This window comes from Dreissena polymorpha, chromosome 8 (genome assembly GCF_020536995.1).
Source record: "Dreissena polymorpha isolate Duluth1 chromosome 8, UMN_Dpol_1.0, whole genome shotgun sequence".
In the NCBI taxonomy this organism is placed as follows: Eukaryota; Metazoa; Mollusca; class Bivalvia; order Myida; family Dreissenidae; genus Dreissena; species Dreissena polymorpha.
Window position 1 is genome coordinate 32,784,369 of NC_068362.1, and position 17,608 is coordinate 32,801,976.

A 17,608-nucleotide genomic window follows, 5' to 3' on the forward strand; every position below is an offset into this window, starting at 1 on the left:
GCTTCAATACTGATGGTCTATGAAATCTACAAAGACAACATAAAGTCAGCACATGAGCCAGAGTCTGAAACAAAACATGTGCATTAAGTGCTATCCGAGATAAGCCTGTCGAGTCTGCACAGGCTAATGAGGGACATCACTTTTGGCTTTTATGGTACTTTTCATGTAAAAGAAGTCTCAGTCTGGGCTAAAATAGTCGTCCTTAATTAGCCTGTGCAGACTGCATCAAATCCCGTTTTACCAGAAAGAGCTGAAGGTACCCTTGCTATATTTTGTTTTATTATATACCTGTTTAATGCTTTTGACAAAATACAGGTTGTATCAATCGTTGAAATAAAAAATCCCGTATTACGCTACTCGCTGTTTCCAATTCCGTATTACCATACTAGCCGGACAACTTGGACACATTTAATGACGTCACATTTCACGCACCGAAAATAGAACTATTTTATATTCCGAAATATATTACGAAGTACATCGTGTGACGTCATTTCTGTGACAAAACACAATAGTTTTATCTAAACTCTGTAAGGACATGTCGGACATGGTGTTTTTTAACAGTAAACTCTGTGTTAAAAACGTATTTTGGAGTGTGTGTTTACCATGCATAAATGTATATTTCGATAGGAATACAATAAAATAGTGTGGTTTGAACTAAGTTTCGATAAAGACATGGAAGATAGAAGTGGAAGTGCATATCGTTTAAACGTTTTTGTTATAAACATCGGATTAAAGTTGTCAACTTTATTGTTATAAAAATTGGATTAATGATGGCATTAAGGTAAGCGTGTCGGAAACCTGTGTTTTCCCGGTTCGAATGTTAACACGTTAATTTACATAAATTGTATTCATACGCGTCTTAAATAAACTATGGCGTACCGTTTTAGTCATTGTTTTGTCAGTTTGTTTAAGTAAAAAATACATTTGTTAACTGTTTTCGTTAGTTGTTGTATATAATAAAAGGAATATTACGCTAGTCAATTGTTCCAAGAGTTTGTATCACTCTCGTGGCTTGTGCTATTTCGCATCACACTCGAGGCTCCGCCTCTCGTGTGATACGTCATTACACAAGCCACTCGAGTGATACAAACTCTTGGAACAATTGACAAGTGTAATATTCCGTATGTATGTGACTATTAAATAGCATGTGCATTTCGACGTTTAAGACATAACATAAGGACCTTAAGTGTGCTCCACAACTCCTACCATACATGCTTTTTGAATGCCGAAGCTTGGACTTTTTATTAAACCATAACCACTTAGATACATATTTTGATGCATTTGTAGTCCCTGAGAAAGTTACATTTTATTAAAGACCTTTCTTTAAGTTACTAGATTCACATTTTAAGGCTTCATTTTCAAACCTTAGATACTGATGAGCAGCAAGCAGCATAAAACCTGAACAGACTGCGAGTTACTCACAGGCTGTTCTACGGTAGTTTTATGCTGGTTGCACATAGTAATTTTTACTTTGCTTCTGAGGGGGAAAGTTAATTAAACACCTGCATGCCACAAAAACATAGAATGCTACCACAATGTGTTGGGCTTCAACAAAAAACATGATGCTCCCATCTACTTGCAAAAACATTATACAAGACCCAGTTCTGGTTCAATAAATAGATAACTGGACAAACAATGTCTGCATTGGCGGAAATTATACAATGAATAATTACATACAAAGTATAGGCCAGGAGAATCTTGACATGTATACTTCTATCACTATCAAGTTTCTTTTCTAATTCCTAGCCCACATCAATAATACACAAGACAGTCTGAATATTTCTTGCAGCGCAAACCAAATAACTGACTTTTATGTGGCATTTATAACTAGTATGTGACCTTCTGCCAAACCTTTTTGCAAAACATTGACAGGCTAATAGACAGACACATTTTGGCATGGTGTTAAGACGCAATAACAAACAGATAAGCTTTTATCTTATTTAATATTTGTTTTATCATTTTGTATGGAGCTTTTACTGAACTCTTTCCTGTGGAACTCCTTATTTTCGGTCTTACAGTTAATCATACGAAGGTGTGATGCTGCTATTTTGTTAGGCGATACATGGTTCCAAATGTAAATTGTTGTTTAAAAAACATTGTTTTGAGTAATATTAAAGAAAATATTTTTTGTTGTTCTGTTAGGGTGTAAGGAATGTTTGTTCACAGATTAACAAAAAAATCATTTCCCATCTTTAGCGTTCTGTTACATTTAATTGCTACATTAATTTTAACAATAAGGACTGCACATAATAATAATATTTAGTAAGGGATGAAATACACAATTCCAAAACAAAAACTAATTTAGTATAATTTAGAAACATAAAAAATTATTTGTTCAATACTTGTTAATGGTGGTTCCAGTTAAATCTCTGTGCAGAGGTTGATAGGTTACCGCACCTTTGACCAAAGAGGTTGATAGGTTACCGCACCTTTGACCAAAGAGGTTGATAGGTTACCGCACCTTTGACCAAAGAGGTTGCCCTGCCATTTTTAGTCTTGCTCAATCCTTAATCTACAGGCGACATTTATTGCTAAATCTTAATTGGGCGAATTTTATCGAAATGATGTCTGATGAAACTAACTACTCAGAACATTTGAGCCGTGTTCTGAGAAAACAGGGCTTGCATGTGCGTTAAGTGTCATCCCAGATTAGCCTGTGCAGTCCCCACAGGCTAATCAGGGATGACACTTTCCGCTTTTATGGTATTTTTTGTTTCAAGGAACTCCCTTATTACGGAAAATCAAGTTAAGGTGAACACCGCTCAGGTGAGTGCCCTAGGGCCTGTGGCTCTCTTGTTTAACCCATTTATGCCAAGTGGACTCTCCCATCCTTCTAAATTGGATCAATTTATTTCCAAAATTATGTCTAGTATATATTTATTTCTATATTTAGAATATTTCTTACAGAAATTCCTTTAAGCAAACAGCGCATCATGCGGCGTCTCATCTGGGTCTACGCTGTTTGCCAAGGCCTTTTTTCTAGAAACTAGGCATAAATGGGTTAATAAGCTTCCAAAATCTTTCCACTAATTTCTTATTTTCTTCATGGCACAAGAGACATACATATTTTTCAAAATTTTTAGTTTATTCTTGATCTGGTTGAGCTATTTCCTGTTTGAATGTTCTAATTCTCGATAATATTGCGATAACTACCTGTTAAGCTTTTGGCTTTGCACTCCCATGAGGTGAGAACATTGAAAAACATTTTATGTGAAAGAATTTCTTGCTGAATTTTTTAAGCTTTATTTTTTTTCCCTTGATTGATATTGTCAGTAGGGATGGGCACCTGCTAATCTGTGCCTGTCTTCCTGCTATTAAACATGCTTTGAAATATAGCGCAAAATATAGTGGTGGATAGCCAAGATTTAAATCTTAATGGTACATACTCTACAATCCGTGAATGATTTTTATGTGCTGGCATTTTAAACTACCCTACTGTTTTTTTTCCTCACTTGTTTATTTTCCAACAATTGCTTGGTAGATATAACATAAGCATACATGGTGCTCGTATCTTTATTTAAAATCTGGCTGGAATATTGCGTCTTATTTAAAGCTTGCTAGAATATTGCCTGAACATATAAATAATAAGTATACTGATTGATATTTAAATACCATTGCTCATAATGGTCATCCAAACATGAACATATTGATATCTGTTAATGTTGTATGTATCAGTAACCAATAAGAACCAAATCAGACTTCAACAAGAACTCTTTGAGTCAGATGCAGAATGACAGGTTTTCTGTTTTTAACAAAACCAAGTAACTTGTACAACAAAGTTGAAAAACTTGAAGCATATCAAATATCATAAAATAAATTATTAAATCAAGTGTGCATTCACATTTTATAGTTCCTGGTATTAAATCAAGTGTGCATTCACATTTTATAGTTCCTGGTATTAAATCAAGTGTGCATTCACATTTTATAGTTCCTGGTATTAAATCAAGTGTGCATTCACATTTTATAGTTCCTGGACGTAGTGTGTATTCATATTTTATAGTTCCTGGACGTAGTGTGTATTCATATTTTATAGTTCCTGGACGTAGTGTGTATTCATATTTTATAGTTCCTGGACGTAGTGTGTATTCATATTTTATAGTTCCTGGACGTAGTGTGCATTCATATTTTATAGTTCCTGGACGTATAGATTTTGCACTGTTTTTAAGTGACTAAACATCATTAAATTTGCTTTATTGGCATGTAAGAATTCACAAAGATTATTGTCCAATCAAACTTTATGACTCAGAAACATATTATTTTAACTATTAGTAACACTGAATGCTTCCTTCAATAGCCTTCAATCTCCTGACAAACTGACAGCCTTCGGGACCATAATAGTTGTATGTTTTGCTGAAGAGTTCTGTCTAGAATTACTTTCAGGAAACTGTAACTGACAAGGGCTGTGCAAATGTCACGGAGTTAATTGGTATTAAATAAACCTGGAATAAAAATATTTATTTTCAGTATTGGTTGGGTTGGAGATCATACCTGTTGAATGATTGATTTGCAAGAGAAGAGGAAATGTCTGATCTCTAATGGCCATGTAGCATGACAGGGTGTTTTGTAGAATTTGATTTTTTATTGATCTGATGGTTTCTTCATTTGTATAACACACATGGATTGCATAAGGAATACAAAGACAAACAGCTGTGTATGTCCAGATTATTAACTTTCATAATAAAACATATGACTAAGTGCCATGCACAGAGAAATATGATATTTACAGTTTTAGCACATTATTAAGAAATGTGTAGTGAAAATATTGAACAAGTAAAACAACTTATATGTAATAGAAACATTGATAACAGAAGAAATGTAATGATTATAGTAGCTTGTTATAATTACCAATGAGAAAAATGAGCATCGGCTTTAGCATTATTCTACTTTCAAGTGATGATAAACAATGGAAAAGTAATTATTAAATTAAATTTATTGTAAATTATACTTTCTTGAGGTGTACATCAAGGTTCACAACTTCATCTTTCTCTCTGTGAAAAAGCATTTTAGTGAAATAAGATCCCTTGGAAAATAAGAAAAAATCTGAAGAAAAACTTCCGTTATATTATAACACATTCATACATGGGAGTAAGAGACAAGAATAATATGGTGTTTTTGTTTCCATAATTTAAAAAATTCATACTATATTTCTTCTGTAACATTTACACGATACAATTCCCCCTGACATGTTGTCATTTGCAAATTACTTGGGGAATTGTTGTCAACCAGGACAGAATCTTTGAGATTATTACAGCTGATCTGTGAAAAGGGAGTTAAATGCAAGTGCGAAAAGTGTCGTCCCAGATTAGCCTGTGCAGTCTGCACAGGCTAATCAGGGACAACACTTTCCGCCTTAACTAGACTTTCCCTAAGAACTAAGAAGTCTTCCTTTAAACAGAAAATATCATACAAGCGGAAAGTGTCATCCCTGATGAGCCTCTGCTGACTGCACAGGCTAATCTGGAACGACACTTCAAGCACATGCATTAAACCCCTTTTTCACAGAGCCCGGCCCATTTGTATTCTTCTGAACACCCTGAAATCAGTCTCAGATGTTCACAAGCATGCTGGGAAATTTGTCGTCTGCTGGGAAATTTGTCGTCTGCTAAAATGTCGTCTGCTGAATTTCTAAAATTAGCATTTTCTTTGATTTTTTTTCCAAAGAATACTATCAGAATAGCAAACAGTTTGGATCCTGATGAGACGCCACATTCTATGGCGTCTCATTTGGATCCAAAGATTATTACAGCTGATCTGTGAAAAGGGAGTTAAATGCAAGTGCGAAAAGTGTCGTCCCAGATCAGGGACAACACTTTACGCCTTAACTAGACTTTCCCTAAGAACTAAGAAGTCTTCCTTTAAACAGAAAATATCATACAAGCGGAAAGTGTCATCCCTGATGAGCCTCTGCTGACTGCACAGGCTAATCTGGAACGACACTTCAAGCACATGCATTAAACCCCTTTTTCACAGAGCCCGGCCCATTTGTATTCTTCTGAACACCCTGAAATCAGTCTCAGATGTTCACAAGCATGCTGGGAAATTTGTCGTCTGCTGGGAAATTTGTCGTCTGCTAAAATGTCGTCTGCTGAATTTCTAAAATTAGCATTTTCTTTGATTTTTTTTCCAAAGAATACTATCAGAATAGCAAACAGTTTGGATCCTGATGAGACGCCACATTCTATGGCGTCTCATTTGGATCCAAACTGTTTGCAAAGGCCTTCAAAATTCGGTTCCAGCACTGAAAGAGTTAATATGTTTTGATGTCAGTAAGTGAGAGAGAAATCTATTGAATGAGTCAGGGCCGTTTATTGCATGTTAAATGATTTATGTACAGCACTGCTGCTAAGAAAACTAGAATTGTAAGATTTTTTCTGAGCAGATATTTAGCAGAATGCTTTACTAATCAATAAAAAAGAAATGATGAAAAAACATTATTGGTGTTAGAGTGTTACAATTTCTTATAGTCAATGTACATTAGTTTGTATATGTTCACATTGTACCAGTGTGTTCTGTACCTTGTAATGTAACCAAGCTCAGCAAAATCAATGATCTGTTAGATAACTAAAAAGCTGCCAAAATTTACTGAATATTTTGTCTAAGCACAAGCGGAAAACATTCTTGCCAAGTCAAATGTGAAATAATGCTGACAAAAGTATAAGAACAAATTAGCCATTAGCTTTTAGCTATAAAAACAACAAACAAGTAACCCCTAGGGTTGGACAAACTTTGAACCCATGGGATTGATTTGAAAAAAAGTAAGTAGAGGACCATCATAATTATGTTGTCGCACATCAAGTATTAAACACCTAACCCTTGTGGTTTCATATATTTGTAATTGTTATAGTTATATACTTTAAACTTTTAAACTCAGTAATATGTCTACCCACTCATAAGTTGAAGGATATAAATATGGTATGACAATTTGCTGTTATGTGTTTGTTAACTTTTTAAATCAGGTAAAAATTACAAAGAAAATGGGAAAATGAAAATCAGCATCAATAAAATTGTGAATCCGTCAATTTCATTCACATGGCACAACTATCTTATCAAGCATTTCAATTGTATAAAATAATCCAGATATTATGAATAATAATAATGTAGTTAAATATCTCATAACCTTGCAATTACTAGTAATAATCCAAAGAAAAAAACTGTTGCCATTATAATTACACTTTGGACTTGAGTAAGTGTCCAAAGAATTATACTCCCGAGACTATTTGATTTCCATAAAGATGAATGTAGAAATCACTGATTACAAATGCGCTGCTCTCTGTGAAGGGGGTCTAAAGCATGTGCGTAAAGTGTCATCCCAGATTAGAATGTGCAGTCCTCACAGGCTAATCAGGTACAACACTTTCCGCCTAAACTAGATTTTTCTAACAAGAGACTCTTTAAAATTATATTATCATTAAAGCAGAAAGTGTCGTCCCTGATTAGCTTCATGTGCGGACTGCATAGGATAATCTAGGACGACACTTTACACACATGCATTAAACCCCCTTTTCACAGAGCACTGCCCATATCTAGCCAAACTAATGTATTATCTACCCAATAAACAAAGAAAGTAATCTAGAAAACACTTCAGCTTATCAAGGATTAAAATTATTTTTTTTAATGATTTGGAGGTTGAGAAAAAAAACTTTCTATGATTTACATGAAGACCTCTTTGTTTTTGATTTTGATAAATACTACAAAATCTCATTTATAACAAAACATTCAAATATGTTTAGTTTATTTAGGCATTTGATGATCTTAAAAGTCAATAATTGCAAACCCTTTCATGAAGACATCAATTGTATAAGAACAAAATTAAACTGAGATAACCAGAATGTCTGAAAAATAAACAAAGGTAATAAGAATAATTAGCAGAATTGCCAGCTCATGGCCATGAGCAAATTCTCTCATTCAATACTTTTTCATGGTGAAATTGTCATTAAATGCTGTCTTCATTTAGCATCTTTTAAAAATGGAAATGGCAAATGAGTCATTTACAGTCAAGATGTGAACATCTTGGTGAAAAATCTTGGTAATGAATTGTATAACATTATCAATCCATTATAAAAATGTAGAATTAATATTAGAATGCAGATACTTTTTCTAATGGTAATATTGAAAATGCTTTTGCGTTTATAAAATTCATAAGAAAGTCACAGTGATGAAGTTGCAGCTTTATGATTTCAGAACACAGGTACTAAAGGGCATTCAAATGAGTGAAAATAATAATTAAACAACATTTCTGTCAATACACATAATGCCAGTTGAGTCTTTCAAGATAATGAATCAAATATGTATTTCACACAGCCAGTTGAATAATGCAAGGATGTTAAGTGTTGTCCCACAGCGATTTTCCTTGTCCAATTGGGAAAAGTACCCGTACCGGTCCGATTGGGAAAAATTGAGTCGTGAAAACCTCAAAATTGGGAAAAATCGAGTCGTGAAATCCTGAAATTGGGAAAATCGCGTCGTGAAGTTTGGGTCTTATTGAATACATCATACAGTTCATACTCAATTGAACATACCCATTTAAATAATCATTTGCAGGCATGCCTTAATGACCATTAAGTTATAAAGTTTATATAAATAACAAAATATTATAAAGAACACACCAAATCAATTACTAGTTGTTTTAATCTCTTTTAAAGCAATGTCTCTCTCTTTCATTTTTGTGAAAATTTCAACAATCTTTGATGTTTGATCATCACTCAGTTGCTTGCATCCCGCCCTGCACAGCATCATTATTGCTGTCAATGTGTCCTGTGATAGATGGTTCCGATTGGTTTTTTGGCATAATATTTGCTATTATGACTCATTTCAAACTACGATAAGGTTACAAACCGACGTAAAACAGTACGCTGGCTGCCTGGCAAAAGAACCGGAAACAGTAACAACTCTATTGATTGAATGCGCTGAATAATAAAACCCGAAATTAATCGAGCGCGTGGTTACACACAACTATACGATTTTCTTTGTTCGCTCGCCGAAAGTTGGTTTTTTACGAAACTTTCTATCGTTTTGAGAAAAAATTCGGACGCTGATTGGGATTTTTCCAGATGCCGATTGGGAATTTGGGAATTTTCGCTCGATTGGGAAAGTACCGTTTTGGGAATTTGGGATTTTTCGTTCGATTGGGAAAGTACCGTTTACCGGTACTTTATAAAGAAGGAGGAAAATCGCTGTCCCAGATTAGCCTGTACTGTCTGCACAGGCTTATCAGGGACAACAGTTTCTGTAAAAAAAACTGATTGTTGCAATAGAGACTTCCTTAAAACAAAAAAAGACCATAAAAGCAGAAAGTGATATCCCTGGTTAGCCTGTGAGGATTGCACAGGCTAATCTGGGATGACAATTGAAGCATATGCATTAAGTCCTGTTTTCACAGAGCAAGTCTCAGCTGTTTTTATTTTACACTGTATGTTGCTGAAAGCATCAAGATGACACATGTGGACACCACATTGAAACATGGTACTTTTTATGGTTTCCTTTACTCTGTAGTGACTCACCAGAGAGATTTTACTGGTGATTTGATCCACTATTACTCTGATGTGAGAGCAATATTGATTTCTCTTAAAGCAGATGGCTACTGATGCAGGCACACAGCATTTGTAACTCTTCCCATCATATCAAAATTAATGCAAGATAAAAATGCCAGTAGCAATTTGCTGATTAGCTTTACAAAGATTTCTTTTTCGATTTGTATTCACTTTATCAATATGAAACAGCCATCACAGCTATTAATGTTATAATAATATTCATTCTTGATATTAACTGGAAACAGAATGTTCTTTTTTTTTTCTTTCTTGCAATTGATGGATAATTCCTCACAAATTATCAATTTAGGTAATGCATATATAACTTTGATACTTTTTACAATATTCCTTCATTCTAGGAAAACTGGACTTCATGCATGTGCATAGTGTTGTCCAAGATAAGCCTGTCTGCGCAGGCTAATCAGGGACAGCACTTTATGCTTAAGTGGTATTTTTTCATTTAAAGTGAGAGTTTTGGAAGCATAACTCCAGTTCAGGCGGAAAGTAATGTACATGAATCTGATGATTATCCTGTCCCCACATCACAATATCAGCTTACCGTATTCCCTGACAGGTGGACACGGCCACTGCGGACCACTCATCCCTCCTCACAGTGCCCCAAACATCACAATATCAGCTTACCGTATTCCCTGACATGTGGACACGGCCACTGCGGACCACTCATCTCTCCTCACAGTGCCCCACACATCACAATATCAGCTTACTGTATTCCCTGACATGTGGACACAGCCACTGCGGACCACTCATCCCTCCTCACAGTGCCCCACACATCACAATATCAGCTTACCGTATTCCCTGACATGTGGACATGGCCACTGCGGACCACTCATTCCTCCTCACAGTGCCCCACACATCACAATATCAGCTTACCGTATTCCCTGACATGTGGACATGGCCACTGCGGACCACTCATTCCTCCTCACAGTGCCCCACACATCACAATATCAGCTTACCGTATTCCCTGACATGTGGACATGGCCACTGCAGACCACTCATTCCTCCTCACAGTGCCCCACACATCACAATATCAGCTTACCGTATTCCCTGACATGTGGACATGGCCACTGCTGACCACTCATCTCTCCTCACAGTGCCCCACACATCACAATATCAGCTTACTGTATTCTCTGACAGGTGGACACAGCCACTGCGGACCACTCATCTCTCCTCACAGTGCCCCACACATCACAATATCAGCTTACCGTATTCTCTGACAGGTAGACACAGCCACTGCGGACCACTCATCCCTCCTCACAGTGCCCCACATAACACAATATCAGCTTACCGTATTCCCTGACATGTGGACACGGCCACTGCAGACCACTCATCTCTCCTCACAGTGCCCCACACATCACAATATCAGCTTACCGTATTCCCTGACATGTGGACACGGCCACTGCTGACCACTCATCCCTCCTCACAGTGCCCTGGTAGTAGCAGTGCTCCACCGTCTGAAACACATAACATGTAATATAAATATGAGCCTAGTTCTCGGAAAACCAGGCTGAATTCATATGTGTTAAAAATTGTCCCAGATAAGCCTGTGCAGTCTGCAAAGGTTGATCAGGGAAAACACTTTTCGCTCAACCAAATTTGTTTTGTTCAAAGGAAGTCTCTTCTAGATAAAAAACTAATCTAGGCAGAAAGGGTCATTCATGATTGGCCTGTACAGACTGCTTGGGATAATCAAGGTCTGCACATTACGCACAAGCATGGCTATACGACTACTTGGGCTTATAAAGGATGACATTTTACACACATACATGGCTATACGACTACTTGGGCTTAAAAAGGATGACACTTTACACGCATGCATGTCTATACGACTACTTGGGTTTATAAAGGATGACACTTTACACACATGCATGGCTATACAACTACTTGGGCTTATAAAGGATGACACTTTACACACATGCATGTCTATACGACTACTTGTGCTTATAAAGGATGACACTTTACACACATGCGTGGCTATACGACTACTTGGGCTTATAAAGGATGACACTTTACACACATGCATGGCTATACAACTACTTGGGCTTATAAAGGATGACACTTTACACACATGCATGGCTATACGACTACTTGGGCTTATAAAGGATGACACTTTACACACATGCATGGCTATACGACTACAGTACAGGCAACGTGTACTTTGACAAACGCCACTCGTCGCGGTGTTCATTTTACGGTGTTCGCTTACCAAACGACCCCCGCGATGGGTGTTCAGATCAAATATTCGCCGCGGACCCATTATATCTACCGCGGTGTTCATCGTGTTAGCAAAAAAAAAATAATTAAATATAAATGTAAATTATTGATCCCTTTCATTTAAAGCGGGTATTTACGTTGTTGTCAAATATTTATGAATTTATATAAAATGTGTAATAAACTTATTATATATATATTTAAATATAAATTAAAATAAAAGTTAAGAAGAACGTGTCGAAAAATGCGAAATAAGCCAGATATTTAATTCTGAAATTTAAAACGGCTGTGCAGCCGAATTCGCTAGCATGTAAACCATACATGTACGATGTGAATCTAAACTTAGTTTAACGGTTTATTTGAATTCCTGCAACGATATCTATTCATACGACACACGAACACTAACTCCGATCCTAATGCAAAGACGAATGCTTCGGTTATTGTAGGAAAATATGTACGTCACAATCGACTCGGGGCGCTAATTTGTCTTTGCTGCATTTTATGAAATTCGGCTTTAATGTGTAATTTTTCTTGCCTATTTTGTGTTATTGTAACATATTTTATCAATGTATTACAATTAAACACATATCAAAAATTGTATATACCCGCTTTAAGCGATAATGAATACAAGTAAATATAGTCTATTTTTATGTACATGCTGGTCGAAGGATATTTTAAGAATTTAACGTAATATTATGCGCATCTAACAATATATGCAATGTTTATAGGTGTCTATCGCAACCGTCGGTTATTTATTGGTGTTGTCACTTTACATAAACTTATATCTATGAATGCATCATCAACATTCTAAAACGATATCCCGGAAAAATCAAAAAATCATTTGAATATCAATTGTACTTTCGTTATGATTAGGGGTACGATGTAAACCTAAATTTCATTTTAGTGCAGATTCATTCATACGACACAAAGACACAAATTTGTTTTACGGATCATTTCGGCTTAGAGGACTGAACTGTCATGAAAAATATCGAATATTATATTTTTTTATTAACCACTGGAAGCAAGACGAGTTGTAGATAATTTAAAGTGATGGGCATTTTGTTACTGTTGAATTGAGCTGAAAAGAAACGGGTGAAAACAATAAGTTATAATGAATGTGGTATCTGAAATTATCTACAACTCATCTTGTTACCGGTTGTTTATAAAACATTTATATTATTTTCGATATGTTACATGACTCACCCATCCCTCTAACCTGAAATGATCCGTAAAACCAAATTGTGTCATTGTGTGGTATGAAAGAATCTGCATGAAAACTACATTTAGACTCGCATCGTACATCGATTCATTTCTGTCGTAAGTTGTCAAAACGAAAGTACGGTTGATATTCAAATGGATTATTTTTCTTTTCGGGATATTGTTTAATTATGTTGATGCTGCATTAACAAATACAAGTGTATATCGAGCGAAAACACAAAAAACAAACAACGGTTACGATACACACCTACATTGTATATTGCAAATACTGTTAGTTGCCCATAATATCACTTTAAGAACGCATACATTTGCACATACATGTAGTTTATTATGTTCATTTGTACATTGTACATGTAAATTTAAAACTCTTGAATGACCATCGCAGACAGGTATTACATGTATCAATGGCCGCGCGGCATTGCGGTGATCACGGGTGTTCCAGTTAATGATAGCGTGCAATCGCGGCGATTTTGGGTGTTCGCCGAACACCGCGGTCAGTAGTGTGTCCGCCCCCCGCGAAATGTCACCCATCGGGAAAATTGAACACCGCAGACACGCGTTTTTGTCAAAGTACACGTTGCCTGTACTGTACTTGGGCTTATGAAGGATGACACTTTACACACATGCATGGCTATACGACTACTTGTGCTTATAAAGGATGACACTTTACACACATGCATGGCTATACGACTACTTGGGCTTATAAAGGATGACACTTTACACACATGCATGGCTATACGACTACTTGGGCTTATAAAGGATGACACTTTACACACATGCATGGCTATACGACTACTTGGGCTTATAAAGGATGACACTTTACACACATGCATGGCTTTACGACTAATTGGGCTTATAAAGGATGACACTTTACCCACATGCATGGCTATACAACTACTTTGGCTTATAAAGGATGCGACTACTTTGGCTTATAAAGGATGACACTTTACACACATGCATGGCTTTACGACTACTTGGGCTTATAAAGGATGACACTTTACACACATGCATGGCTATACGACTACTTGGGCCTATAAAGGATGACACTTTACACACATTCATAGTTTTCCCAGAGTGAAGCTCATATATGTACAAAAAAAATATTTGTTTAAACATAACGTGCAAGCCTATTCTATTATTGAGTCAGATCCTCCAACATATAGTGGAAGCCTATTCTATTATTGAGTCAGATCCTCAAACATATAGTGGAAGCCTATTCTATTATTGAGTCAGATCCTCAAACATATAGTGGAAGCCTATTCTATTATTGAGTCAGATCCTCAAACATATAGTGGAAGCCTATTCTATTATTGAGTCAGATCCTCCAACATATAGTGGAAGCCTATTCTATTATTGAGTCAGATCCTCAAACATATAGTGGAAGCCTATTCTATTATTGAGTCAGATCCTCAAACATATAGTGGAAGCCTATTCTATTATTGAGTCAGATCCTCCAACATATAGTGGAAGCCTATTCTATCATTGAGTCAGATCCTCAAACATATAGTGGAAGCCTATTCTATCATTGAGTCAGATCCTCAAACATATAGTGGAAGCCTATTCTATTATTGAGTCAGATCCTCCAACATATAGTGGAAGCCTATTCTATCATTGAGTCAGATCCTCAAACATATAGTGGAAGCCTATTCTATCATTGAGTCAGATCCTCAAACATATAGTGGAAGCCTATTCTATCATTGAGTCAGATCCTCAAACATATAGTGGAAGCCTATTCTATTATTGAGTCAGATCCTCCAACATATAGTGGAAGCCTATTCTATCATTGAGTCAGATCCTCAAACATATAGTGGAAGCCTATTCTATCATTGAGTCAGATCCTCAAACATATAGTGGAAGCCTATTCTATCATTGAGTCAGATCCTCAAACATATAGTGGAAGCCTATTCTATTATTGAGTCAGATCCTCAAACATATAGTGGAAGCCTATTCTATCATTGAGTCAGATCCTCCAACATATAGTGGAAGCCTATTCTATCATTGAGTCAGATCCTCAAACATATAGTGGAAGCCTATTCTATTATTGAGTCAGATCCTCCATCTACTGTCAATAATCATTACATTCCATAAAATTTACAGCATGATAATCAATTTGTTTTTATGATTTTTTATTAAGACTGCAAATCAAACAGACAAAAATAAACAAACAAAAAAGTTTAAATGCAGCCACAACCCAGCCAATCATCCAATGAACATTTTGTTTTAAAATACTTTATGTTAGACCTTAATTAAAACAAAAGTACCACAATAAAGTGCTCATTGGAAGTGCACTATTTGTAGAAGACTTGTCCTGATGTTTCTTTACACTTTGTGACCCATATTAAAAAATAACCTTGATTTTGTCAAGATAAACATGCTAAACATGTTTTATCAAGATCGAGTTCAATATGGCTTCTAGAAATGCAATATAGTTTTCAAAGATTTTACCTAGTAACATTTTTTTTGTACACACATGGCCCAGTTTTGCACCTGGCCTAGATAAGTTTTGAACCTGACTTAAAAAAAAATTGAACCTGACCTAGATAAGTTTAGAACCTGACCTAGATAAGTTTAGAACCTGACCTAGATATCGTCAAGATAGTTCTGCAAAAGTTTCATCACCATTTGGTCATAAATGTGACTTCTAGAAACGTTGCAAGGTTAACACATATATGATCACCCATATTTTACGATACTGCGATGCTAATGCATTGCAGCAGATAAATATTATGGTGTTTGTATTTGTAAGAAGTATCTTTTGGGTAAACTAAAATCATAAGAAATAAAACAAATTTCTTGTTTCCTCTTCATATTTCAGCAATTAATTTAAGCATCTTTGATGTTCAAAGCTAGCAAACCGGTAACGGTAATTGCTTTTTTGGCAGTTACAAAAAGTATATACTTGTTCCCCAGATCTAAATTCTGGGAGAACAGGCTGGAAAAACAATCACAAATATCTGTGCTTCATCAATCACTGAAAATTGGCACTGTCATAGCTAATCTGTTTTAAATCTCTTCAAAAGTATTTATCCAACACATATCTTAACAAATGTTCAATTTTTTTGGGGCAATTAAGTTTTATTCCCTCAACCACTTGTCTATTTTATGATAAGAGAATAATAATTTAAAGTTAACAATTTTTGTATCACTTGATCTATCAAGTAATGTAAGTGTGTATTTAAGTGCTAGTGCTAATACCTTCAAATTCTTTAATACATAAAGTAATCAAGTTGATGAGAACTGTAAAGATGCTATACACACAAAATATCAAACAGACACAATACCAGCAAATATCTGAATGTAATAGGCATGCAGGATATAATTATTAGACAAACATAACATTAAACTGCCCCCCCCCATTAGTAAAGGCAAAAAGTAAAACTACTGACCAGTTATAGAAGACAAGAAATATCTTTAAAAAAGATAAACGGCGTTGATAGTTCAATGAATGAGATCAATGATAGCGAATGTCTTTTTCTGTGCAGTTCATAGCTGCATCACACGCAGTAAGGGATGTTACGCGGAGTTTTCGCGGCTTATTTTACATTATTACATATTGCTGGTCATAAACCTTTAGATACAAAACAGAAAACCAAAAGAAGAATGGAAGTTAAATTAAAACATACGAGTCAACCGGCCACACGCGAAGTATCCGTATTTATAGGCGCGTTCTTCGAACAAACCTGTTTTAGTGGTTTGTCGGGCATTGCTATATGATTCGATTATTAACAGTTTTGAGAATCATCGCGCTCATGCTTAATACAATAGTCAATATGGTGGAATAATTATTGTTAAATTAATCTAAAATAATATTTATCATTGTATTGTTGAAAACACATTAATAATTTATTATTGACATATCATAATTATATTGCTGAATATCTTCATTTAACATATTTCTGGTCTAAAGAAAATTCCAGGTCACCTAGTTCACGGATAGAGTCTTTATTATATAACGATTATTTTACTGGCTGCGAACTCCGGTGATGAACTGTATATAAACTCTGACTTTCACACACTGGCCGCGAATTGACCCGAAACCTCGCTGGTTGAAATGCAATGCATAGCCTTTAGTATAAACGCTTTTGCGCTGGTAATTCTCCGAAAATAAAAGGTGTACGCACAAACTGTATTTATGTCGAGAATTGATTGTAAAACTGTTCTATCTATTGAGCCTTTTCATTAGAGATAAAATTGTTTCATGCAGTAAAACAGTGTTACAATAACGCGGATATGTTTCCAATGTTCTGGTGTTATACTCAAATCAGCCAATGGAATAAATGAAGTGTATTCATTCGTACCTAGCCGCGGGAAATTTTATTTGAATATTATTGGACACTTACAAAGGTCAGGTCAGGTGAAAAGCTGGCTTAATACAGCTTACGCCGAAAAAACAAATCATCTTACAATGCCAAACTTGACTGCGATGTGAAACAGTATACTACATCAATTACCTTTTTGGTAAGAGGTATTCAATCAATAACAAAACTATGTTCATCAGAATTATCATTTTTACAACAACATTGTTTTTTAATACCACTGGCCCAACCTTTTGTAAAAGGTATTCAATCAATAACAAAAATATGTTCATCAAAGTTATCATTATTACAACAAAATTGGTGTTAAATACCACTGAT

General features: G+C 35.6%; 1 protein-coding gene across 2 annotated transcripts in view; it reads right to left on the reverse strand.

Annotated features, from left to right (window-relative positions):
- LOC127841816 (disintegrin and metalloproteinase domain-containing protein unc-71-like) overlaps positions 1-17,608 on the reverse strand; it is an 80,157-nt gene that overhangs the window by 33,052 nt on the left and 29,497 nt on the right. For both annotated transcript variants that reach the window (XM_052370925.1, XM_052370924.1), the window contains exon 5: positions 10,917-10,999. In XM_052370925.1, the coding sequence (XP_052226885.1) occupies positions 10,917-10,999 (83 nt within the window). The remainder of the gene's footprint in view (positions 1-10,916; positions 11,000-17,608) is intronic.